Genomic DNA, 25614 nt, shown 5'->3' with positions numbered 1-25614 from the left:
CTACCATAAAAAAAAAAAAAAATCTAAACAAGGAGCCAGGCACAGTGGTGCATGCCTGTAATCCCAACATTCAGGGAGGCTGAGGAAGGAAGATCAAAAGTTGGAGCTCAACCTAAGCTTTTAGAGCGTTAGTGGGACCCTGGCTCAAAATAAAAAATAAAAAGGTCTGGGAACATAGCTCAATGCAAAGGCTCTGATGTTGATACCCTAGTACCACCAAAACCTTTTTTTTTTTTTTTTTTTCTTTTTAATGCAAACATGGTTTCTAGGTAGCTGGCAGAAAAGAGAGACAGCAGAAAATTATTAATGCAGGCTGGAGAAAGGGCCTGTGGTACGGTGTATACTGGCAGAAGTGACAACAATCATCTGTGGTGACAGGGAAGACAGGACATTTTCCCTCCTCAACTAAAATGTGGCTGTCTCTAGCTGCCTGGGTAGAGTACAGGAAGAGAGACAAGCTAAAGGAGAAATGGTTTGACTGTGGAGTAGAATTTAAAGCAACTATTCCCACCCTAGGTCCTGCTCGGCAGAAAATAAAAATATTTACTTATTTCGAGCCTCTTCAGCTGGTGAGTGATTACAAAAGTAAGGACTGGCTTCAAAGCAAAGGTCAAATCTTTGACCTTAAAAAAATAAAAATGACAAATCTTGGATCTCAGAAACAAGGTGAAGATCCCTAGGGAAGATACAGGGAGCACCTCCCAGGCCCACTCGACAAAGGGGCTTCCGAGCATCTTCAGGACGTTGCCCCAGCACACTGACTTCCAACCTACAGACAGCCCCATCTCCAGCAAGTCTGCACGTGGCTTTTGTCCAGTGTGGAAGACTGTAAGATGATTTATAGAATGCCCACGGCAGTTTTAATGGGATTAAGAGGGCTTGGAGTAAAAGGGAGGGACTGTTCAAAGTAAGGAAGGCCTCCAGGCCCCCAACTCTCAGGGCAGGAGATAGGCAACAAACATGGGCCACTTCTTACAGAAAAGGAGGGGTTGCTAGGAATACAGGGGGCAGAGGCACAGCCCGGAAGCACAAGCAAAAGTTAGCCAAGGACAGCCCTGCTCTCAGAGCACAGCACAGGAGCACAGCACCTGCCCGGACTCTGGAATCGCTACAACTCAGGGACTGCAATGTGCCTCCCCTACCTCCTGCCATAGGCTGCCTGTGTCCCCTCAAAATCTCTGTGTTGAAATCCTCACAGTACTCAGAAGAGGACCACAGTTGGAAATATGGCCTTTAAAGGGATGATTAAGCTAACATTGGGGCGCTGGGGTGGGCACAAATACAATCGGACTGCTGTCCTCCTAAGAAGATCCTAGGAACTGACAAACACAAAGGGAAGAGCAGATGAGCACACAGGGAATGATGCCACCTACAGGCCAAGGACAGGCCTCAGGAAAACCAGCTCTGCTCATACCTCGACCCTGGACTTCCAGCCTCCAGATCCACGAGAAAATACCGTTTAAGCCAGCCAGCCTGTGGTACGTGTTCCACAGCCCTGGAGACGACCACATCTCACCCTCACCACTGCTGAAGGAGTGTCCACAAGCACCCCTCCTGTCTCACCATCGTGGGTCAGGCAGATGTGTCTGTAGCTCACAAATCTCCACTCTCCAAGAATTGCGTCAAGAAGCTGCATCTGAAGAGCATCCTGTCCTAGAATCCCGAGGGAGCCTGACCCCCCACGTGGGCTAAGGCGTGAGGGTCTGTGAGAGCCATGAGGCTGGGGGCGATGAGGGGTCGGAGGGTAGACAAAGGGGTAGACAGGGTCTTCCTGTCCCATGGCAGTTAGCAGAACTCAAATAACAGCCCAGGATCAACCTGAAAAATCACTTTTCACCATGAACAAGCTGAGGCATGTGTTGAATTCCTCACTCCCTGCATCAGACACCCACCTGTCACCTCCAATGAACCAGCACACTTGGTCCGCAGGGGTGGAGCGTGCCCCCACCCCCATCTCCATGCAGCCCGTACAGCTACTGTCCCAAGCAGTCCCTCCGAGAGGCGAGCCCTGGAGGACCAGCTCAGTGGTGGTGACTGACACACAGAAGCACACGCGGTACCTGAGCCATCTGGCCTGCAGTGGTTGCCTTTGCGCCCAAGAAGACCATGGCCAGGGCAGAGGAGATGCTCACAGGTGAAAGAAACACATTTTTCGAGCTGTCTTCACCCAGAATTTTCAAAAGGCTTATGGCAAAGGTGCCATTTGCTTCCGCCAAAGAATCCATGATGGTGCGTCTGGAACAATAAATTTAAAATCAGGATCGTACAGTTCAGCCTCACACAATCTTCCTTTTCACTTCTTTAGTACTTACCACCAATGCTTTGTGTCAGTAAGCAAACAGAAACACACAAAACTCAGTGTTTCTTTCAGGGCCCCCAAATTATTTTTTCTAATGTTCAATGCAAAAAATCCCCTGGGGCCACACCTCACAATACTTGACGACGCAGAGCTTCTTTTGACAAATACCCGGTATAGTTATTATCTCATATCAAAGGTAATTAATTACATATTCACATATTTTCCTCTTTTTAAAAAGGTCAGGGTCCCAAATATGCTGACCTTTCCTGTGATAATGGCAGTTAGTAGCAGAGCACCCAGCAAAGAACATGGCATGGATTTTGAAAAATTTTAGATAACTGCCCATGTAGAAAAAGATGTATTTACTTGTGAAGGAAGAAACAAACCAATCCTGCTTCCAAAAGACCCACATATGCAACACTTCCAGTAAGCAACGGTTACTGAAGTCAGTTCCAGTGGGTGGGATGAAGGAAGGCTGGTTGGCCTCTGGCTCCAAGTCTGGACTCTCGGTTGTGTTGTTAAAGCTTATCGTGTGGTTTAATAATTTGAAAAACATTCAATAATAACTTCACTCCCAGAGTTACACTCACACGTAACTCACAAAGTTACATGTTTGTATAATGGGACAGAGAGGACTCCATTCTAGGGAAACCAGAAGTCTCAACAAAACTCATAAAAAGCACCAGGTGACCCTCACTTCTCTTGGAAACCAGTGCCTTCCTGTGGCAAAGCCCAGATCTAAGGGCACGCTTCCTGCAAGGGAGCCCTTACTCCCCCTTGTTCTGCACTACAAGGGCACTCAGCCACATGTTCTTAGCACAGCCACCTCCAGAAGGGCCAACTCAGAGCCAATCCCTGCCTTCCCAACACTGCTGGGGAAGCTGTGAGCCTCTTCTTCCAGAAGTGAGAGGATGAGAGACAGGTGAGGGCTCCATCAGCCAGCAGGCCTGCGAGGACCAGGTAAGCAGGGCAGCAGGCCAAGCTGCTCTGCAGCTGCTCACAAGCACTTACTTACAAACTTCCTGTGGCTGCAAATGTGAGCACCTGAGGGATCGGCAGTGACACAGAGCCATGGGTGGGAACCCACAAAAGAAGGAAATGGGGGTGCGAGTGTGGACACTTCACAGCACTAGGCAAGGGAAGGGCTCCTCCAAAGGACCTGGGCAGAGGAGGACAAGTTAACGTTTTCTTCTCCGAGCATGCCTCGACATTTGCAGCTGTGGCCAGCTGAGGCCCAGGTCCTAATCCCTGCAATCTGGAGAAGCTCCCTCAAGTGATCAAAGAGACTTTGCAGTTGTGATTAAGGATCTAGAGATGGAGGGACCATCCTGGATCATTCAAGGAGCCCCTCAGACAATCGTATGCAGCCTTGTAAAAAGAGGCATCAAAGTAAATAAAAAGAAAAAGAAGTGCCGGCCAAATAGCTCAGCGCATTAAAGCGCTTGCTTAGGCAGACACAGGGGCTGGGAGTTCGATCCCCAGGCGTGTCATACCGGCCCCACCCCCCATGGCATGCTGAGACAGCAACTGAGACTGGGTGTGGGGGCGCATACCTATAATCCTAGCACTTGGGAGGCTGTAAAAAGGAGGATCATTAGGAGTCCAATCTACGCAGTGAGACCCTGTAGACCCTGTCCTAAATACAAAAGGAAAAGCAACTCAGAGAGATAGGATCTCTAGAACAAAATACTTCAGCTGAAAAGTAAAGTGTTATAACCCAGGTTGCGCAGACTACAGAAAATAAAGACATGGAGAACAAGGGATCAAAAGGGAACTTTGACAGACACAGATGCAAACTTTTGTAAAATTCCCATGCAAATTCTCTTTATGACTCCTCTTACTTTAATGGTTTCTAAAGGAATCTAACTATGGCAGCTGTCCTCAGAGACCCCTCTACACCAGCCATCAGGAGCACTGGTTCCTAAGGCCCACAAACTGGTCACCCTGCTGTGGAAAGGAGCCATGGCTCCCTGCACTTCCCCAAGCCTCCGCTGCTGGCAGACACTGCTGCTGCACTTGCTCAAGCCTTGCTCTGGGCAGGGAGCCAAAAGCCCCTCTCCCTGAGCCCCCACTCCTCCAGACCTTACAGAAGACCCCATCCCCTACGAGGGCAGCTGGTCTACTCTCAGTGCCAGAGAGATCCTTCTTGGGTTTATTCTGCAATAAACCTGTCCTGTTGAGTTCAGACCTCTGCTGCTTCTTTCCCTTCTTTCTAACAGCATCCTGGAGTTGAATTCCTCTTAAGTGACCAACCTTGCTCTGCAAAGCAAGAGAGCAGGGTTGCCTGCAGTGTGGTGTCACCAACAAATGGTGGGGCAGATATGTCTCTGTCGTCACAGATCTCTGCACCAAGGAGCAGCACCTGGAGAGGGTCCATGAGTCCCTCCCAGCTGCAGTCGGCACCACTCAGAAAAATGAATTTTAAAAAGGCACAAAAAGGGCTGGCCAAATAGCTCAGCGGATTAAAGTGCCTACTTAGGCAGATGCAGGCCCTGGGGGAGAGCTAGGCCTGCACACCCGGGATGGGAGCTGGGCTTCAACCGGCCCGCCTTGGACAGGTACCACATTTCAATTTCCTATAGCCTGCTGTCTTTCCTTAAAGTGAAGTATCACTTGGGTTTTTCTCTGTTTCAACCCCAAAACCAAGGGTTTTGGCTAAAAGTATTTTGGTTTAACGTTTTGGAGCCTCAACAAAATACACACATCACTGAGTTCTTTTGTGTGTGTGTTTTTGTTTTTTTGTTTGTTTTTGTATTTAGGACAGGGTCTACAGGGTCTCACTACATAGATGAGACTCATAGAGATTCTCCTGTTTATAGCCTCCCAAGTGCTGGGATTACAGGCATGCGCCACTTCGCCCAGTCTCAATCTGTTTTAGCAAGCCCTGGGGGCTGCATCTGCCTAAGTAGGCACTTTAATCCACTGAACTATTTGGCCAGCCCTTTTTGTGCCTTTTTAAAATTCCTTTTTCTGAGCTTATTAGTGGACTCAGGGCTTTTAATAAACAGTATAGTTCGAGTATAAACAGTATAGTTAACTGACATTTGCTTTTTCTTCTTAGTGCTTATATTGTCCTAAAATGGCCAGGGGATTGTCTTTAAAATTGTTTGCTTTATCCTGAGCTGTTGGTCTTAGGCATCCTTGCTTCCTAGCAGTGAGATGGTCCTACACCCATGTTGAGTTTTTCTCGACTGGCGATGTGCTATCAGCCCCTCTTCTGGTTTATGAACAAGTGAACACAGTGCTGACTGAAACAACAGCTGCTGCTATCGGGCACATCTGTCACAAGCAGCGTGGACACTTTAAGACCTTCTTGTCTGTGCTGTATATTAGGTCACTGCTGAAAGCTCTTGATATACCTGACTCCTCTAAAACACGATCCCTTAGAGGCTTCTGCAAGGCCTGACTGTACTGCTCCTCTCTTTCATTATGCAGATGCCTGGAGCCAGTCACTGTCTACAAGCCACGTTGCTGACACAGTGCCAACCATCACTCTTCCATGGGCCACCCCGAGCATCAGCCCATGTATCCCTTTTCCAACAACATGCTCGTTTTCGTCCCCAGTGAGTTCCTCCTCTGCAGCCTACTCCCTTCCTCCAGTGGAGTCAAGGGTCCAAAAGTTTTCTAAGGTAGAATACAGATACTCTGACCTTGTGCACACCTCCACACCTTTATCCTAGCATCCCATGCCTCTAAGAGCCTCGCAGCAGCTATACTGAGCGGCACAGGATTTTAGCTCCACATTTTTGAGCTATGAGTTCATTTCATTCCAGCCTCCAGCTTTGCTGTTGAGAAGTCTGCTGATACTGTGACCCCAATTCCATCTTTTGCCTCATCCCAAGTCTTTGGAAGCTTATGGAATTATGTTCTCATCACTGATGTGGGGAATATTCAATTGCCTGTCCTTCTGGGGACCTCGTTATTCATTTTTCTGAACATGTGGATGGCCCTTTTGATCAACAGGTCAAGAATATTTCCTGCTAGCACTCAGGAGACTGAGGCAGGAGGATCACTTAGAGTTCAAGACCAACCTGGACTACAGTGAGTTCAAGGTCAGCCTACACTATGCAGCAAAATGGTGTCTCAAAAGAAAAGAAAAGAACATTTCCTTTCCACTCTGCAAAAATAAATTTAAGACACTTGCTTACTTCTTGCAGATTCTCCCTGTCTTGGTTACTAAAGTTCTTGGACTGAGCTCATCTTGGAATGTGCAAGCATCACTGAGTACAGGCAGGACGACAGCTTATAAGTGCCTGGGGCAAGGCTATTCACTGAGAGACCCAGCACCAGGCAGCACCCCGCTGGCTGCCCCCCATTGGAAGGACCAGTACCTGGCAAGTCTCGGAGCCCACCACAGTGCCCCGCACACAATCACAAAGCTCTGCTCGTGCCTACTACCCACTCTCGCACTTTCCATCACAACCACAGTTCGCCCGTCACCTAAAGACATTTGTGATTTTAACTTCCAATTGTTCTATTAATTTTCATTAATTTCAGCTGTCATATTTGCTGACCTCCCAGGATTATTTTTTGTTCTCTGATGACCCTTCTTCTCAGCTTCTGGTTCTAGTTCCTTGGAGAATGCCTGCCCTAGATTGCCCTGTTCTCCTCTGTGGGCTACATCACCTCTCTCTGGGGCCCTTTTGTTTTTGTGGGTGCTGCTGGCTTTATTTCATGTAGCTCTTTCTCTTTCACGCTGAGGCTGCCAACCTGTGATGTCAGCCCATTCTTAAGAGGAAAACACAAAATATGCTACAGTTCTGTTCACGCAGCTGAAACACAGGAGCTGTGGACTTCTCTGAAAATCAGTCATCATGAGACAGACAAAAACTCCTCGCCTTTCACCTGCAACTCATCAAAAGCATAACTTGTGACCTATGTTATCTGCTCAGGCAGTTAAGGAATTAAAGATAGTTTTACAAAACAAAATAGAAACAAAACAAAAAAAAGACTCTCCACTTGGGCCACACAGAGATTACCTTAAGGAACAGAAAACAGAAGAAAACTTGATCTGCATTCTCTACCACTCCTGGATTAGCTCCTTCTCAGCCCTGTACGTGTGTTAGTCACTGCTGGGAGTGGCTGAAGCTGGCAAGTGGTCATATGTGCGAGGGCAGGACAAGGCCACAGCGCCTAAAGCATCAAGCTACCTCAGTCCTGGGAAAAGCATCCTGCCTGGGCAATTTCAGTCATTAGTCACTAGGCAACCTTGCATCGAGATACTAACTTTGCAAGAGTGTAACTACACACCCCTACTGTTGCTGTGACGGTCCTGTGCCCATCCAGCAAACAGGCCTCCACCGAAACCCAGCTCTTGTACCTCGTCAATCCTGTTGCCATTTCTCCCTGGGGTACACCAAGAGACCAAGGAGTCCCTGCAGGCCATTTGGGGAACACTTTCTAAGACAGGGCAAAACAACGTTTACTACCTAAATGTACCTGGCCTGTCTTACTGCCGTTTAAGATGGAGAACACCAGTATAAGGGGCTTGGAGGATATTCATTTATCTATGGTCTACACTCACTTTGGGTCCCTGCAAAGTCCCCCATTATTGAAATCAGCCCTCAAGTCATGAGGGTGCTTCCCATGGAGACTTGAAGTTGCCCTTCAAGACTTAAGGACTCAACCTGACCTATGGAACCAGGAAAAAGGTGATAAATGACCAGAACCCTGGCCCCCTCAGCCACCCTTAACCCTGCTCCTGCCTTTCCAGGCAGACGACCGGCTCCTCTCACTGAGCGCACCCCTATCCTCCGACCTGCTCCTCACACCAGGTGCACCCCCCATCCTTCGACCCACCCCTCTCACTGGGTGCACCCCCATCCTTCCCTCCCTCTGACCTTCCAGGTACAGCTTGTGCCCGTGACTTCATGCCACTGCCTTACATTCACTTCCGTCATCACTGAGCCAGGTCCCAAGCCACCAGGGGCACCTGCACTGTAACACAAGGAAGCAGCTTTTCTACTGAGATCTGGAGCCTGAGAGCTACTTCCCTAGGATCTATAACCCATTCATTTCAGTCCAGGGCCTTCAGCATGCAGACTGATTGATTGATTGAATGTATTGGCAATTGTACCGAGGGTCTTCACATTGAACTACACCGCCTGCCCTTTTGTATTTTTGAGACTGGGTCTCACTAAACTGCTAAATCACACATGCTGGACTGGAAATTGCACTTGGCTCAACCTCCCAGAGTGCTGGGATTACGCGTGGACAGCACCACATCCCACTTGCAAATCTGTGGGAAAACTGAACAAAACTTGAATGGTTAAAAGCCTTGTTTCCTCAAGCATTCCCAAGCCCCCTTTCAATCATGAAACACCTGCACAGTTCGGAGCACCAGGTGTTCAAATCCTCCCTGTTTCTATCCTGAAATGTCAATTTGAAAATAACCTACCACTATGACTTAATCCTAAAAGAATGTTCAGGTTTACTTTGCAATGATATGTAAATCCATAATAATCAAGCATAAAAAGATGCAATTCTAAAAAGAAAAAAATCCAAATTTAAAGTTTGCCAATCACTAAGATATTCTACATACCAAGGAAAATTATAAGCAACTTGATTCTTAAATAGAGGCCTTTCTCTTAGCCCCATATGGTGGGTGTGCCTGTTCTGAGGATAAATATTTCCAGCTTATATTACAAACTCAATGCTTAGCAGGGCTTTCCAAGCACTTAGTTTTTTAATTGCAGTAAATAAGATAGAAAGAATACCTAATACACACACACACACACACACACACACACACACACACACATTCATTATAGATCTGAAAGTTATTCACGGCTCTAAAATCTATTCCTTAAAAAAAAAAACAGAAATGATTTTTAATCATGAATGTAAACACTGGACATTAAGGGCTTATCAATGAGCATTGCTACATTTTTTAAATAAGTCCAGCAAATCTGCACTAGGATCATTTCTCCCCTATAGCATCACAAGTAACTGTCAGCAGTTAATGTTCACAATTGATCAACTCACAATAAATTTTAAGGTGCCACTAGGTAACATGTTTCCTGGATTAAGGACACCTTCATTTCCTAAAAAACCAAGCCTTTTAAAGTGTAGTTGAGAGGAAACTTGTTTTCCCTGACTGTTTTCCTGTGCTGTGTGTATGTGTGTGTGACACAGACAGAGACAGAGTGACAGAGACAGAGACAGAGACAGAGACAAAGACAGAGAGAGAGAGAGAGAGAGAGAGAGAGAGAGAGAGAGACTTCTCTGAGCAGCAGCTGTCTAACATGTAAATAAGAATCTCCATTATTTTCTTGTAATGGCTCCTGGGCCTAATCCCAGGTCCAGGAAGCTCTCAGAAGTAGGCTGGAGTTTCCTGTCTCCTACAACGTCCTGTTGGTTGTTCTTATCTTCAGACATAAGAGGAAAGTGATGACTCCGTTCTGATTTCTTTCTGTTGCTGCAGGCCTGAATTAGTGGTCATTCACTGAACTCTGATGAAACTCTGTGGATTGGAACTGGCCTCACATAATCTTAAATGCAGTCCTTCCGGGTACTTGAAGCTACTGGTTCCAGGCCCTCCAAAGATTCCCAAATCTCTAGCTGCTCAACTGCCTTCTACAAAACCAAGTAAAATTTGATATAACCATAATGCATCCTCCTAAATGCTACAAAAAGTAGTTTTTATACCATATTGTTTAGTAACTAGACAGGAAAAAAAAAAAAAAAGCCTGCAAATGCCCAGAACAGATACAATTTTCCCCCAATTTTTGCACCCAATGCTGGCTGAATCTGCGGGTAAACTTAGAAATAACGTGTACTTGGCTTATGGATCCAAGTTTGCCCAAACTGCACCCTCTTGCTGCAGGTTGCTAGAACGGAAGAGATATGACTCAGGTTAGGGTTGGGATCGCCAGAAACGCTGACACATCCCTGCGTTACAGCTCTCCCTCCCGCTACCCTTAGAACACAAGCCCACACCCAGCCCAGCCCGCAGGGCAGTAATCCAAAGGTTACCAACAACCGCGGGATTCTCACAGCGGTCCCCACCCTAGCATCTACATATTCCAGTGCGGCGCGATCACGCCCACCCGAGAAGGAACGTGCCACCCCACCAGCTTTGCCCATCCCTCTGAGCATTCACCACACCCTGTGACCATTAATCTTCCCTGTTTCCGTTTGCCAAAACTGAGCGTTAGAGGAAAAAGTGGAGAAGAAAGTTGCCACACGCCCATTTCTGCGTGTACACAAATCCCAGACCCTTTAAACCGGTTGCTGGCCCTGAGAGCACCAAACCTGTAACATTTTGCCAGCAGGAGCAGTAACCAGACCGCGAGGCCACCGAATTTCTCGGCGCAGGCCCAGGACAGCTGCGTGCCTTCCCAAGACTCGGGGTCCCCCCCAGTTCAGCCCTGGCACCGACCTTCCGCCTCGCCGCACCGGCCCGGCGGGTTCCCAACGCCCGACCCCTATGCTGGGCGGGACGGGGGTGGGGGGGTGGTCACCGCGGCGCGCCGGGCAGGTTAGCAGGTCACCTGTGGCCCGGGGTCCCACTGCAGGGACTGGGCCGGCTCCCTGCAGTCCCCATCACGCCCGGCCGCCTCCTCGGTAGGCGCCCGCCCTGCGGGGACCCGGACCCTACGTCTCCCTGGGCGGCGCCACCGTGGGGTCACCGCGCGCCTCCCAACCGCCCCGCAATGGACTTGGTCCAGCCTTACCGGATCTAGAGCCTCGGCTCTCGGATCGCTGCCACAGCAAGCTGGCAGGGCTGACGCTCTGGGCCTCAAATATACGCGCGCGGGGCGGAGGCCGGGCGGAGTCCAGGCCCGGAGGAGGGGAGGGCCGGGCGGCACCCCCTCTTGTGGGTTGTGGGGGCGGGGGAGGGAGGCTCAGCGCCAGACCCGGGCTCTCTCAAGGGCGCGGCCCTGTCAGCTGTTTCCTATGCCCGGAGCAGTCAGGCAAGGCCTATCGTCAGAAGCCAGGGATTACTCCGTGGACACAACGCAGCCGATGCAGAGAGAAATTTAAGATAGAATTCAAAAGAGAACTACCGGGCCTGTCCATAGAGCTCAGTGGTGAAGAGCTCGCCTAGCATGCAAGAGGCCCTGCATTTGCACCTGCATTTGCCTCCGAATAACAACAACGTTTAAAAGCAGAGCTCCGATGATCATTTCCCCTATCCAAAGACTCTAGTACGCCTCACCTGTAAATATGTCACCCCTCGGCATTGGATGAATTATACAAAGAATGAAAACCCCAGCTACTGTGGCGCAGCGGCCTTGAAGAATCCTAGCCAGGCTGAAACAGTGAATTGCTTTGGGGAAGCTCTGCCACCTGCGCCTTGGCCCTAAATCCACTTTCCACAGCGCTGCAGTTTGAGCTGGAAGACTCCCAAAGGTGGGGAGCTGTCCCGTCACGCAAGTCTACAGCACCCACGGCCGGGGCTCCGGAGATGTCCGTGGCCAAGAGCACCACCCCTTCCCAGATGTGACTTAATTTTATTTTTGGAGTAGTGAAACATAAAGGAATGCTCAGAGAGGCTCACTTCCACTTACGCTCCTCAAACCATTCACCCCAATTTTATTAGCTCAGGATTATCCTTCCCTTATCTTTTGCAAAAATAAGCACTGTGTGTAGGTGTGGGGATTGAAGCGTAGCAGCCTACGATTGACAGTCCTGCAACCTGCTCACTTTCACCTAGTGTGTTTCCGAAACCTAATTAGAACGTACAGATCCATCTTCCTTTTCCCTAGCTGTACGAGTTTCCTTCTGTTTTCAATCTTGTATCACTACAAATAATGCTGCCAGAAGTAACCTTGTGCAGCAAATTTCAAACTTTAATGTACAAATCATTTGGAGGTGTTGTTAAAACGCAGATTCCAAATCTGTACAAATGCCCGATCCTCCGGGCGTCTGGCAGGCTCCCTTGTGATCCATCCTCCTCCCACACAGGCTATGCTTTGAATAGGAGCACATGTTGTGAATTCTTTTTGTGTAAATGGAGAAGTAGCCACTAATTCAGATTATTAAATTCAGAAAAAGGAAGTCCCAAAATGCATGTACATTTTTGTGAGTTGTTATCAAATTACCCTCCATAAAAATCGTGTCACTTTGTCCTTGACAAAGATTCTGTGCCTGATAGAGCAGCAGCTGAGCTCCTACATCCTCTTCTAAGGTCATCCATGGACTTCCTGGTAAAGTCCAGTTTTGACAAGACTCCTGCTGAGTCAGTCAGGCCAGAAAGCCCCAACCTCAGCATCTGATCAGCTCTGATGCGTGATCAGGTTCCCCAGGTGGCAGGCAGGTGAGGGTGTCACTCGGCGGCCAGAACAGCCCTGGGCCGGGGCCCTGGTGCAGTTGACGTTTCCCCCTAGTGATTTTCCAGCCTCTTGACCTCCACACTGCTCCTCCCATTCCCACATGCATGTGCTGTGTTCAGAAGTGAGACCGGCGCACGCCTGTGATCCCAGCTCTTGGGAGGCTATAAGCAGGTGGATCACTACAAGTCTGACCTAGTAGTGAGACCCTGAACACCCTGTAGACCCTTCCCTAAAATACAAAAAAAAAAAAAAAAAATCCCACCTCTTGGGGGGCTGGGGAGATAGCTCAGTAGAATAAGTGCCTGCCTGGCAAGCGCAAGGCCCTGAGTTCAATCCCCAGTACTGCAAAAAAAAAAAAAAAAAGAAAGAAAGAAAAAGAAGTGAGCCTGAGCCCGCCACCACCGTGCCTTTGTCCCTAACACCTGTCAGATTGGGGCCTAATAAAATGTTTCCTATTGTGATTTAATAAACATCATTGATTTTTTTTTTCTTTAACATCACCAACATCTGCAGTCTTACCACCAGGTTACTGTCAGTGCTACTATCAAACTTTTGGATTTTTACCAATCTGGTAGGGGAGAAACGTTACCTCAGTGTTGTTCTAGTTAACATTTTCTTCTTCTTTTTTAAGTATTGTAGAGCTTAACCTGGTTTTCCACTTTTATTTACTTCTTGAGTGTTGGAGATCAACCCAGGGCTTCACACGGGGCTAAGCAGTTGCCCTCCACTAAGCCACATGCCCAGCCCCAACATTTTTTAAATTGTGAAGTTAAAGATCTTCTCCTGTTTAAAAGACATTACCTCTTTTTGTCTTGCTGTATGAGCTGTTCCTGACTTTCATTCATTTAAAATGAAAAATATAACCAAAACCAAAAGCAGGTTTTTAGTAAGAGCCAGGATTACACAGTGGGTGGATGGTGCCAAGGTGCTGCTAGCTCTGCCTTTCCAGTGAGAGGCCAGGGATTCTCTTGTCTGTTACCCGACAGCAAAGCTCAGCTGGACATCAGCTGGACCTTACTGTCCCTCTTTGGAGCCATTTAGAGAGGGGTGAGGCAGGTGGGTTGGTGACAGCCATCGTCGGGGTTCTTGTTTCTGCCACAAACTGAACTGCGGGCTCTTGCTTATCGCAGCCTGCCATCCCGAGCCCCTGGTCTCCTTACCCTGGAAGTCAGGCTCTGGAGCTTCCTGGCCAGAGGTCCAAAGGTTACTCGGAGCTCTTCTGCATCTTCCTACTCCTTCTCCTCTCCTCTCCCTCCTCTGGGAAGAGCTCAACAATTGTGCCATAGATCCCTGGTCCTAATCTCAGGGGACCAGGGCCCTTCCCCTCTTGTTGGCCCTGGGTGGGGCCTAGAAAGAGGAAGAAAAGATGAACTTCTCCTTGTCCTCCAGGCTGTTCGGCACCTGGGTCTCCCCTCACAGCCTGGCCCAGGCAGTTGTCCAGAAGCAGAGTCTCAAGGGCCCCAAGGCCAGGGCCAGGTGGGGCTGGAGGGAGTGGCGCCACTGTCTGAGAACAGCACAGAATTCCCATCCATCCATTTACGGAGAGCCGCATACACACTGCGGTGGCTCTGGGGTACCCAGTGACTTGCTCACTGCATCTAATATTGAGAAAACTCACTACAGACAGTCATATCCACAGAAAGACATGATTCCAGAAAAAGGCATTCCTTTACTAGAAAAAGTAAGTTCATGAACCGAGGCACCACCATGCACATACATCCATTATGTAATACATGTATATGTGAGGGCACACGTGCACACACACACTGGCACTAAGGATGAAATCCAGGGCCTCGGGCACCTTAAGCAGCCACTGCGCTACAACCCCAGCCTTGCTGTGCTCTGTCAAACATCAGATACAGTAGGTTAACAAAAACATTGAAAAAGAATGCTACAGTGCCTGCCTGGCAGCTGCAAGTTCATGAATTTGATTCCCAGTACCAAAATAAAACATAAAAGTACAAAGAATGTTGCCACCCTGACCTGGTTCATTAAACACAAGACAGATTTATCAACTGAGGACAGAACTGGAACCAAGCTATGATCAGATCAAAGAACAGTAACCATTTGGGTATAAAGTAATGGACCTGGATCCTCAAGTACTTTGGAGACTAGGCAGGATGATCATTTGGGTCCCAGGCATTTAAGACTGACTCAACAGAGCCAGGTGTGGTGGCTCATGCCTGTAATCCCAGCACTAGGTAGGCTGAGGCAGGAGGATCCTTGCGAGTTTGAGGCCAGCCTAGGCTACAAAGTGAGTTCAGGGCCAACCTGAACTGCACAGTGAGACCCTGTCTCAGAAAGGTAAGAAAGACAAGAAAGAAAGAAAAGAAAAGAAAAGAAAAGAAAAGAAAAGAAAAGAAAAAAAGAAAGGAAAGGAAAGGAAAGGAAAGGAAAGGAAAGGAAAGGAAAGGAAAGGAAAGGAAAGGAAAAGAAAGAAAACTGAACAATAGAGTGAAACTTCTCCTCTCCAGTCGAGACAGGACTGTGCATAAAGGCCAGGGTTTGTGTTGTCTGTTACCCAACAGCAAAGGTCCACTAGACATCAGCTGGACCTTTCTGTCCCTCTTTGGAGCCATTTAGACAGGGGTGAGGCAGGTGGGTTGGTGACAGTCACTGCCAGGGTTCTTGTTGCTGCCAGGAACTGAACTGCGGGCTCTTGCATATCATAGCCTGCCATGCCGACACCATATCCTGAGCCCCTGGCTCTTTAAACCCTGGAAATCAACTGCCACCAATTTTGATCTCAAATTAGGTAGCATTTCCTCTTAGAATTTCAGAATCAGTGAGAGTAAGCCTGCCTGGGCAGCAAAGGAAGGCTTATTCTTAGCGAGAGAATAGTGCTGGTAGAAAGGCCCACAGAGGAGACCTAGGTACAGGATAGGTGACGGTGAATTCTGTCAGTTTGATCAGATTTATGAACGCCTAGGAAATGGGTCGAACCCTCTCCTGGCACCTCTGTGTGGGTGTTTCCAGAGGTGGAGACTATCCTGTCCCATAGGGCAGTGGCCCAGATGGGAAAACAGTAGTCAGAGGAAGCCACTAGAACCTTCTCCCCCACCCCCTCCCCATCTCCTCTCTGCCTCTCTTCCTCCTCTCCCCTCCCTCTCTGTCCTGTCCACCCAAAGGTGAACAGCTTGCTTTCCTTTGACACCCCATTCCACCATGATGTTTCTGTCTCACCACAGACCAAAGCAACGGAGCCCACTGGCCAAGGCCTGAGACCTCTGAAATGGTGAGCTAAACCAGCTTTTCTTCCTCAAAGCTGTTTTCTTAATCAGGTATTTTGTTGCAGTAACAGAAAGCTGACACAAGATAAAAGAAATGGAGGAGAGATTAGCTAATAAAAGAGAAATAGTCATGTCTTTTCTGAGAATGGGCAGAGATATTTTTCCTGGAATTTTTCACCACCTCCTTTTGCTCCTTTTATGATTCATTCTAGTCACTGTCACGGCAGTCATCCACTGTCATAGGGGAAGGGGGAGGGCAGTGTCATTGTGCACACAGTGGTTTATGGTGAAATTAAAGAGTGCTGGCGGCCACTTCAGCAGCCATCTTAGATGTAGGCACTTTGGGTGATGCCACCTAAGGAGGGACCTCTGGCCTTCGGACAGTCAGTCTTCAAAGATAGAAAAGAGTAGTGCAGGGTAAAAATTCAGTGTCTTACACAGGCAACACGACTGAAAGAAGTCAAGCTGAGTAATACATTATTTATTTTACTATATTCTGTTATTCTGTTCTGATGGGGTTTTTTTTTCCATAACTGAATTATTTTACCACAATACATAAGAAATACTATTGCTTGCCATGTAAGTTTTTCAGCATTGTGTAGATTGACTCACAAATTCTGAAGAATATGACTACCTTGATTAAAGTAGATAAAGAATTTATAATATTTAGTCAGACTTTAGTCAGACTTCTTCCCAATCAGGCAACAGTGAATGGAACCAAGGAAAGCTAAATGTCAAAATAGAAAACTGGGATCTTAGAGAAGTAAAAACTTACTCTAATGGGTTAAACCATCAATAACTAGGTAATTTGCCCTGTTAACTTACTTTGATTAAATGCATATGTGCCATACACACACCTATAGGGAAAATATAGGGATCAGACCAGTGCTAGCGTAACAGTCTTTTTTTTTTTTTTTTTCCATTTATGTATTTGGTACAGGGTCTCATTACGCAGCTCAGACTCACAGTGATCCTCCGGTTATAACTGTGGTCTGAAAAGTCACAGAAACTAATTTCCTAGGAAACTACCTACACCTACGTGGCTTTCCATGCACACGGTGAGCACTGCAATGATTCCTGCAAAAGGCTGCGCAGTTATCCAAAAGGCACACCGCAGTGCCCCACCAGAACGTCACAATACTGTCTAGATCTCCACCACATGTGGTCACCTGAGAAGGGTGCTTGGGTCACGAGTCACCTCCAAAGCAGGCAGCACAGAACATGCTGAGTCCATAAACACAAGAACATTCTTCTTTACCTTGTGCTGAGTAAAGGTAATTAAGAAGTCAGTTTAAAATAAGACCTAGCACCAGCCAGATAGCTCAGAGGATTAAAGTGACTGCTTAGGCAGACACAGGACCAGGGTTTGATCCCTGGCCTGCCCTACTGTCCCCACCCCTGGGGTATGCTGAGATAGCAACTGAGACTGGGCGTTGTGGTGCGCACCTATAATCCTACCACTTGGGAGGCTGAAAACAGGAGGCTCACTACAAGTCCGATCTGTGTAGCGAGACCTTGTAGAACCTGTACTAAATAAATTTTTTATTTATTTTTTTTTAATTTATTTGTGTGTGTGTGTGTGTGTGTGTGTGTGTGGCCAGCTCAGCCCACCAGGGGGTGGGCTGGCTGGCCTGTGGGGCTGGGGGCTTGAACCGTGGTCCCTGGGCTTTGCTAAGTTTGTTCTAAGTAGGTGCTTTAGACCACTGAGCCATCTCACCAGCCCCCTAAATAAATTTTTTAAAGAAAAATAAATAAATAAAATAAAATAAGCCCCTGCCCAGAATGGCAAGGTGTTCGAGGCAGAGAGCTGTTGAGAATGCAGGCAGTGGGCAGACAAGGACACGCACCCTACCTGTCCTGCGAGGGGTCATCACCCCCTTTCCCAGCAGGGTGTTTGGAAGACTGAAATTTCAACATTTCTTTCCCCCAGAAAGTGTGCATGACATTTGGGGAACTGGTTACTCTTTCCTTTTTACCAGTCCTGCCTACCCAAGCACCAAGGGGACCCATCACTACATTTCTTCCATAAAGGCAGTATGGGAGCATGCTGAGCCCCAACCCCATACCCATCCTGCTCCTGTCCCTGGATTTGCTGCACAAAGCTCCAGGTCTCTCTGCCTCCTTCCAATGCCAGAGCAAAGAGCACAGCTTTTTCTTCTAGTACCTCAGTAAAGAGCAGGAGGACCCTACCACAGGTCAAGTCCAGGACTGGTGGGAGACAAGTGTCCCCTTGTCTGTCATCACAGTGGGTGACTTTGTCCCTCACCAGCTCTTCTCAGAAGGCTTCAGGGCCAGGCAATTCCTGGTCAAGAAACAAAAAGCAAATCATCTGCTTCCTTCAGATGAAACCTAGAAATAAAATCAGGTATAAATCTAAGAGCAGACACTGGCGACAAACCCAGCTGGGCCTACAAGAAACTGAGCCTGAGATGCCAAACATGGGTGCCATGTTGTGGTTACTCTCATCTTACCAATCAAGCAGGACATGTCAACATTGTCTGTGCTTGGACGTGTTTCTCTCTAAGTGACTATACTTGTAATCCCTTTTTCCTTTTCCTTTGTATGCTCTGTACCAGTGGGTTGGTTGAGTAATATGTAAAACTTTTTGATTAGAAAATAACTGGTTTGCATAAAAAGGAGTTCAGAATGCTTATAAAACATGTAAGTGCTAGATCACAGTAAATCAAACCAGGGGTCACATCAAACTAAAGACAAAGTTTTGGGGTATAAGTGCTACATGACACCCAGGGAGGGATGCATTCATCCAGCAGAGGTGACAGGTCAAGATGATGGTGTGGTGACAGCCATCAAGGCGATGCCAACCAGGATTTCAAAAGTCAGCAGGAAAGGGCCTGAGTGATAACAGAAGAGAGAAGAAGAAAGCAGAAAACAGCAGACACCTGGCCAGTGGTACCTGCAGCCTGCACAGAGACAAGGCGCAGTGTTCTGAGCTGTACACTCATCTCCTTTCAACAACGCTTTGTTCTCTGTTCTAAGCTCTGAAAAAACTAAGGTTCATGCTGCCCGCCATGTGCCCTTGCCACGTGCCTCGCTTCCCTACTGGACCAACGTCAGCTAAGTGACTGTGCTTGCAATCCCATAGACCAGGTGGAGCTGGGCCCGTAGCTACCCATGCTGTGATTTTGCTGTATAAAATACCTTTAAAACAGACCCTCAGCCATCACCTTCCCAGGGCCCCTCCTAAATTCTTTTTTTTTTTTTTTTTATTTATTTGAGAGAGAGAGAGAGAGAGAGAGTGTGTGTGTGTGTGTGTGTGTGTGTGGCCAGCTCAGCCCACCAGGGGGCAGGGCTGGCTGGCATGTGGTGCTGGGGGATTGAACCGCGGTCCCTGATGCTTTGCTAAGCTTGTTCCAAGTAGGTGCCTTAGACCACTGAGCCATCTCTCCAGCCCCCCTCCTAAATTCTTATTTCTGATAAACCTCTCCTAACCTCCTGTGAGTCACAGCTTCATTCCTCCATATCTCAAGACTAAGAGCCCAATAGAGATGCTAATGATGGGACTGGCACCTCCCAGCCCAACATGGCCACCTTGACCAGAAGACGGGCACCAGGGCAGAGGCGCTGTGGCACTGACAGGTGGCCCTTCTGTCTGAACAGCTGGGCCAGAGGTCTAAAGATGATTTGCATGGCTAGAGGGTCAAGTATTTCTTTGCCTTTGAAATTATGTTCTCATAATTACAATCTAACACAAATTAAGAGAGTTCTATTGCTCTGTTGACATTCTTAAAACATCCCTGGTCAGGTGGGTATGATGGTATATGGCTGAGGTAGAGGGGAAAAGAGTTGGAGCCTCCTCCTCCTCCAGTTACTTAGTGAGACCCTGTCTCAAAAATAAATGGGGGGAGGGGTGAGATAGCTCAGCAGACTAAAGCGCCTGCTTAGACAAGCTCAAAGACCACAGTTCGATCCCCAGCACCACAAGCCATGCGAGGCAGTCCCCAGGGTGGTCTGAGCTGGCCAGAGTCTGGCTGTAGCAGCACCGCCCTATAATCCCAGTGCTGGGGAGGCTGAAAGCAGGAGGCTAACCAGGAGTCTGAGCTGCATAGTGAGACCCTGTAACAACCAAATACAATCAATCAATCAATCAATCAATCAATCAATCAATGCAGGAGGGAAGTTGAGTATGTAGCTCAATGTGAAGTCCCTAGTTCAATCTCAGCACAAAAAACAAACAAACGGAAAAAAAAAAAAAACAAAAAAAACTGTTCATTTAAGAAATAGCCAGCTGGGGAGATGGCTCAGTAGAATAAGTGCTTGCCTGGCAAGTGCAAGGGCCTGAGTTCAATCCCCAGTTCCACAAAAAAAGAAGAAGAAAGCAAAGAAAATTTTAAAAAAAGAAAAAGAAAAGGAATAGCTAAGCAGAGTAATGGAGTAGAGGCTCTGTGTCACATGAACCCTCCAGCTTCACTTGCTTTGGTTCCCAGCCTTTAGCTGACTCTAGGAAGTGCAAATTTTGGAAGTCACGGAGCTGAGCAATGTATTAGTAATCACCTACCAGATCTGCTGCAGATAGCCCCGGTGGTGTGTAGATTATGACGCCATTTGAATGACTGGCTTTTCAGGGACTTGAAGGCCACTTTTGGTGAAACCACTGACCCTTGCATCTGCTCAAGTGTTGGATGGGCATCCACTCCATGCTGTGGGCACCCATTTCTGAGCATGAGACCTTGAAGACTGAGCACACATGTGCAGAATACTGATCACTCTGCCCCCAGCCCCTTCTCCAGGCCTTAATCTCCTGCTTCTTTACCCATAAATACCTCTTCCCCACCTTCTAGAAGGTAAATTTGGGATTTGGGTGTCCCTATCCACACTCAGCTGCTTTGGGAATAAATTCGTCCTCTTTTGCTAAACTCACTGTCTCAGGGCCCTGCACACCATGTAGCAGGGAAAGCACCCCCAGGGCAGCAGCCTGTGTCTGACTCCTTTCCATAACCAGAGAAGCTCACCTTCTTATCTGCTCTAGAATCACTTGGGGATCCATTTCGAAACACAGGTGAGGTAGGCAAGCAGGTGCAGACAAAAGTGTGGGGCCCAACAGAACTGACTGTGACACGTCATGCTGAGGTCCCAGCTCACTGCACAGAAGAGGAGGGCAGTCTGCAGGAGGAGCCCAGGGAAACTTCTCCTTCACCACAATGTGAGTAGGGCATCATGACAACGAAGCTCCTAAAGCAACCACAGGAGCCAGGGCAATAGCTCAGTAGAAGGAAGTGCTTGCCTGGCAAGTGCAAGGGCCGGAGTTCAACCCCCAGTTCCACCAAAAATAAATAAAGCAACCACAGCAAAACAACGAAACAAAAACTGTTGAGAACCGAGTTCAAGGACTATGAGGCTGGTTGTAGCCATCAGCAGCTAGCACCATGGGGCACCAAGCCTTGTAGATCCTGCTACCCTAAACTGGGGCTGCTCTGGGAAATGGGTAAAACAGTACTTGTACCACAATGAGGTGACCATGGCTGGAGAACCAGAGGGTGCCTCTGCTGTCAAGCTGAATGCTTGCCTTGTAGGAGTCCCTTGAAGACCCACTTGGATTTCACATGAGGGGCACGAGGTTTATTTCAAAATGCAGACTTGGGTTTTGCAGAATGAAAGAACAGGTGGCCCAGACAGACGCACTTGTTGCTCCTCCTTGGTAAAGGGGTCAGAGCACCTCTCTCTTTAAGCAGAGGCATGCACTTCACCTTCTCAGTGCCTATGCATCCTCGTGTGAGTTCTCCTGCCATAACTGACCGCCTGAGAGTCCAAGGCTCAGGGTCTCCATCTGATGAGGTTTTCTTACAGGTGGAGCTCTGCAGCGTCCCAGGGAGGTGTGGGGCACCACAGAGTGAGATAAGCATATACGAGAGACAGAACGTGCACACCAAGCAACTGGCTTTTGCAACTGACCCATGCTTTAGATAAGCATTGGCTGCTTTATTGGCCCATTAAACTGTGAATGGATTAATCCATTTATAACACACCCTTCATGACCTAACAACCCCTAAACGTCCACTTCTTAACTCCTCCTTCAGCAGCGACTTCTGCTCCCCACATTCAATGCGTAGCCCCAGCCCGCAGGAGCAGACAGCCCCAAGCTCCATGTTCTGTAGGACAAAGCAGCCAGCACAGAATGGGGCCTCTGTTGTTGGATCACCACTGTGGCCTTCCTCTTTCCCCCACCCCAGAAATCCCCTCAGTCCGTCTCCTCTGTTTCCCAGGACTATCACCACTTCCGAAGGCAGTAAGAGACTTTCACAAGGACGAGGCTGAGTCTTATCTTGTGAGTTAGCTCAGTGAGCTCTTGGGCAAAGTCCTCTATGTCACTGGTGTTGTTGTTTCTTGGACAACTTAACATTTGCCCATCTGCTTTAATAACTTTCCTCTCTAAACTGCCCAGCACCAGTGACTCACCGAGCATGCTGTGTGTCACCATTTCTCACTCCACAGTCTTCTATGGACCTCTTGCACAATAGTCCAGGTGCTGCACTGTGGGCTGGCAGTAGGAAGAGAGGAGACACAGATGGCAGACAGCTGTAGGAGGACATGTGGTTGGTCTGCGCTCTCCTGGTGCTGAGCATGGTGTGGCAAACAGAAGTAGCAACATCAGTGCTGACCAAGAAACATGTCCCAGAGTCCCTGATATCTGAGCTGAGAACTGAAGAAGAAGCTGACCAAGTGACACAGGAGTGAAGCATTCTCCCCAGGAGGATGGGACATACGTAGTTCAAGGAAACAAACAGCTTGCTATTTCTATTGCTCTGAGCAGAGAGGTTTAGGCAGAAATCCATAAAGCACCTATATTCATCATGTCAGACCTGTAAGTTTGTACTACTTTGCATTGCAGGTGGTGGCAGGGCTGCAGACTCGGGAGCAGAGCAGCCACATCACTATTTAGACGTCTGTAGAGGGCTCTGCAGCAATGTGACAGGGGTGGGAGGGGACAAAAGTCCAAGAAGCCACTGCTGTGATGCTTCCCATGAAAGACATCAAGCAAGGACCGGTGGCAGCAGTCACATGGAAGGGAAAGGGCAGGGGTGAGAAACGCTTCAGAAAGGAGCAGAGACGGTACTGGGGCTATTGGCCAGCAGTGCAGAAGGGGAGTCTGGTATGACTCAGATTATTGGCTGAGCTGGCAGCCAAAGGGGGTGAGGAGGAGCAAGTGCAGGAGAAGGACGAGAAGCAGGACTGAGCCAGGAGGAAAATGAGTTCCACTTGGACAAGGCAAAAGTGAGGTTCCCCAGAAGGTGCAGGAGAGAGGTCTAAGTAACAGAGGTCCACGTGAGGTCATAGGCCAGGTGAGGTTTTCCAGCAAGAACAGAGACCTCCAGGAACCCCAGTGTGTAAAGATGAGCTAGGAGACTGCAGCAGAGCAGGTGATGCCAGGAGGATCCAGAGGAGCACTAATAACAGTGAAGAAAAAGGGGGGTGGGGGGTGGGTCAGCAAAACAGTTCAGCAGACTCAGCACCTGCTTAGGCAAGCAGAGGGCAGGGACCAGGTTAGATCCCTGGTACCACATGCCTGGCCAGCTTCTACCCCCAGCACACTGAGCTGGTCACTTAGACCGGGCATGGTGGTGCATGTCTGTAATCCCAGCACCAGGAAGGCTGAAAACAGGATGATCACTATGAGTCGGAGCTGTGTAGTAAGACCCTGTACCAAATACACTAAAAATAAAAAAGAGTGAGGATTTGAAAGAAGGAGCTGAGAAGTTTGGGGCCATTGCAGGTCCTTGGCTGGACAGGTAACTGCAAGGGCCTAGAAGGCCAGCAAGGCTAGAGACGAGTGAAGGTTGCAGAGGAGCAAATGGATGCTACCAAGGGAGATCAAGGGCAGGGAAACGAGGCGAGTGCTAAACTTCCCCAGGCAGGGGCCTGAAGTGACCCAGCTTGGGAAATGAGGCTGAAAGCTGGGGCTGGCTGGGCTTGCAGTGGCCTGTGAGGCACCAAAAAGGAGGAGAGCATAAAGGACTTGCTTGGTTCCTCTCTCTAGCCTGAGCTGGAGTGGCCGCTGGGGACACCAGAAGGAGTGACTGTGTGGGTGAGCCCAGGACAGGGCATGGTGAGTCATCCAGTAACACATGGGCTGAAGAGGAGAGAAGAGGCTGCCATAGCTCCAGCATCTGAAGGTGTTGGGGGCAGCTTGGGTCCCCAAGGTTGGAAGCCCCAGAGGAGCTAGGAAGGAACCTTGAGGACAGGACCCTCCATGGACTGTGTCCAGGGACCAGCAGGAAGAGGAACTTCACCCCCTCAGCCTACACTGGGGTCCACCCCCAGGCCACTCAGGCCATGCGCTGGCTTTGCCAAGGCAACATGTGTAGACTAGACCAGTGGGACCCACACCCAATCACCCCAAGACCCGGGGTGTGTAGTTCTGAAGCCCTGCTTTTCATGTCACTTTTTCACTAGATAGCTGAGGTTTTTCCCCCACTGGAGCATTTTTCAAGGTAAAAGCAAAATATAAATAATCTAACTTCAGTGGAAACATGGCTTTCGTTATCCTACGTGGAGCCTTCTAATGCAAGGTGCATCATGAGTTTGCCTCTGTGTCACTTTCATACACTCTTCTCAGAGGACACCAGATATATAGACATAGAAAGATAGAGATATACACAGATTATGGATACACATAGATTATAGCTATAGATACAGGTATAGATATAGATGTATAGTTTTACTACTCACATTGGCGGGGAATTTCAGAGCAGATCCACATTCCCAAGCAGATCTTCCAGTCTGCAGCTACAGAAGCCCCCTAACTCACCTCCTGGGGGCCACATTGTCCATCCCTGATTGGACAGGGGCTCTCCTAGAGCTTATCCTGTCTTCTTTAGGGGCCTCCTCTTGTGAATGTTTGGACCAGCTCTGTAGTTCTCTGCGTTGGTCCCCACTTTCTACTAAATAACTATAATGGTCATGACTTTTTTAGAACAGTTTTTAGACAGAAGATTAGGGCATGGCAAGATGCAGCAAACCTGGCTACAGAAGGGCTGGGACCACTTAATTACAAAGTCCCAGAACATGTGCACAGACAGGACGTTAGGACGGCCTCGATCTGATGTCAGCCTGAGCAGTGAGTGACACAAAAGAACTGAGCTTGTGCCCCTGTGCTCACGCTCGCACGGCTGCCGCCCTCATACTGCAGGCTGTACTTTTTTCCACTTTGACTTGGCCCAGATTTGCTCTGCAGAGCCTATTGCTTTTCCGACCATTAATAAAACTGAACTACCCTTCATGCTTTTGCTCAGGACACAAAGAACCTAGAAACCACCTCCAAAAGGAGACTCCAGCACCCCAAAACCCATCACATCACAACTTAGGTACATAGCAAACCTGGGAGGAAAGTAGAGATTTCCTATGTACCTACAGGACCAGGGAGATGGCTCCGTGGAGTACGCACTTCCCTGTCAAGCACAAGGGCCTGAGTTTAATCCCTGGTTCTGCAAAAAAAAAAAAAAAAAAAGAGAGAGAGAACTCCTATGTACTTACACACTGAGACACACATGAAACACCTCCCCTGTTGTCCACTCTGCCTCCCAGAGTGGCACAACTGTTAACACAGATGAGCCGTGCTGATAGCTCGCTGTTACCCAAAGGTCATGGCCAGCTTTCTATGCTGTGAGCATTTACTGAGAGTCTGCCCAATCCACCAAAGCCTGCTCTCTTGCTTTCCACAGAGATTGGCCTCTGTTTAGTCTTTATGGGTTTTTTCCCATAATTTTATTGAGAAACAAATAGCAATGAGACAGTTTCAAATCAAATTGGTAGGACAGTTTCAATAATTAACACATTGCATACTCTCTTCCTA

At 48.3% G+C, this 25614-nt stretch overlaps 1 protein-coding gene across 6 annotated transcripts in view; it reads right to left on the bottom strand.

Moving 5' to 3' along the window:
- The window catches only part of LOC101591069 (serpin B6), a 77830-nt gene that overhangs the window by 7730 nt on the left and 44486 nt on the right, over positions 1–25614 (bottom strand). The window contains exons 1-2 of one of the 6 annotated variants that reach the window (XM_023712135.1): positions 10975–11082; positions 2061–2235 (exon numbers count right to left, since the gene is read on the bottom strand). In XM_023712135.1, coding sequence (XP_023567903.1) covers positions 2061–2225 — 165 coding nt within the window. In that variant the 5' untranslated portion in view covers positions 2226–2235; positions 10975–11082. Of the gene's footprint in view, positions 1–2060; positions 2236–3852; positions 3878–10552; positions 10632–10679; positions 10747–10791; positions 10899–10974; positions 11083–25614 lie in introns of those variants that run through there. The other 5 variants (XM_004628460.2, XM_023712139.1, XM_023712138.1 and 2 more) reach the window with 5 other exon arrangements.

The sequence above is a fragment of the Octodon degus genome, unplaced genomic scaffold (assembly GCF_000260255.1).
Source record: "Octodon degus isolate 3935 unplaced genomic scaffold, OctDeg1.0 scaffold00023, whole genome shotgun sequence".
Lineage (NCBI taxonomy): Eukaryota > Metazoa > Chordata > Mammalia > Rodentia > Octodontidae > Octodon > Octodon degus.
Note: the sequence above shows the minus strand (reverse complement) of the source record. Positions and strands in the feature narration are given on the sequence as shown.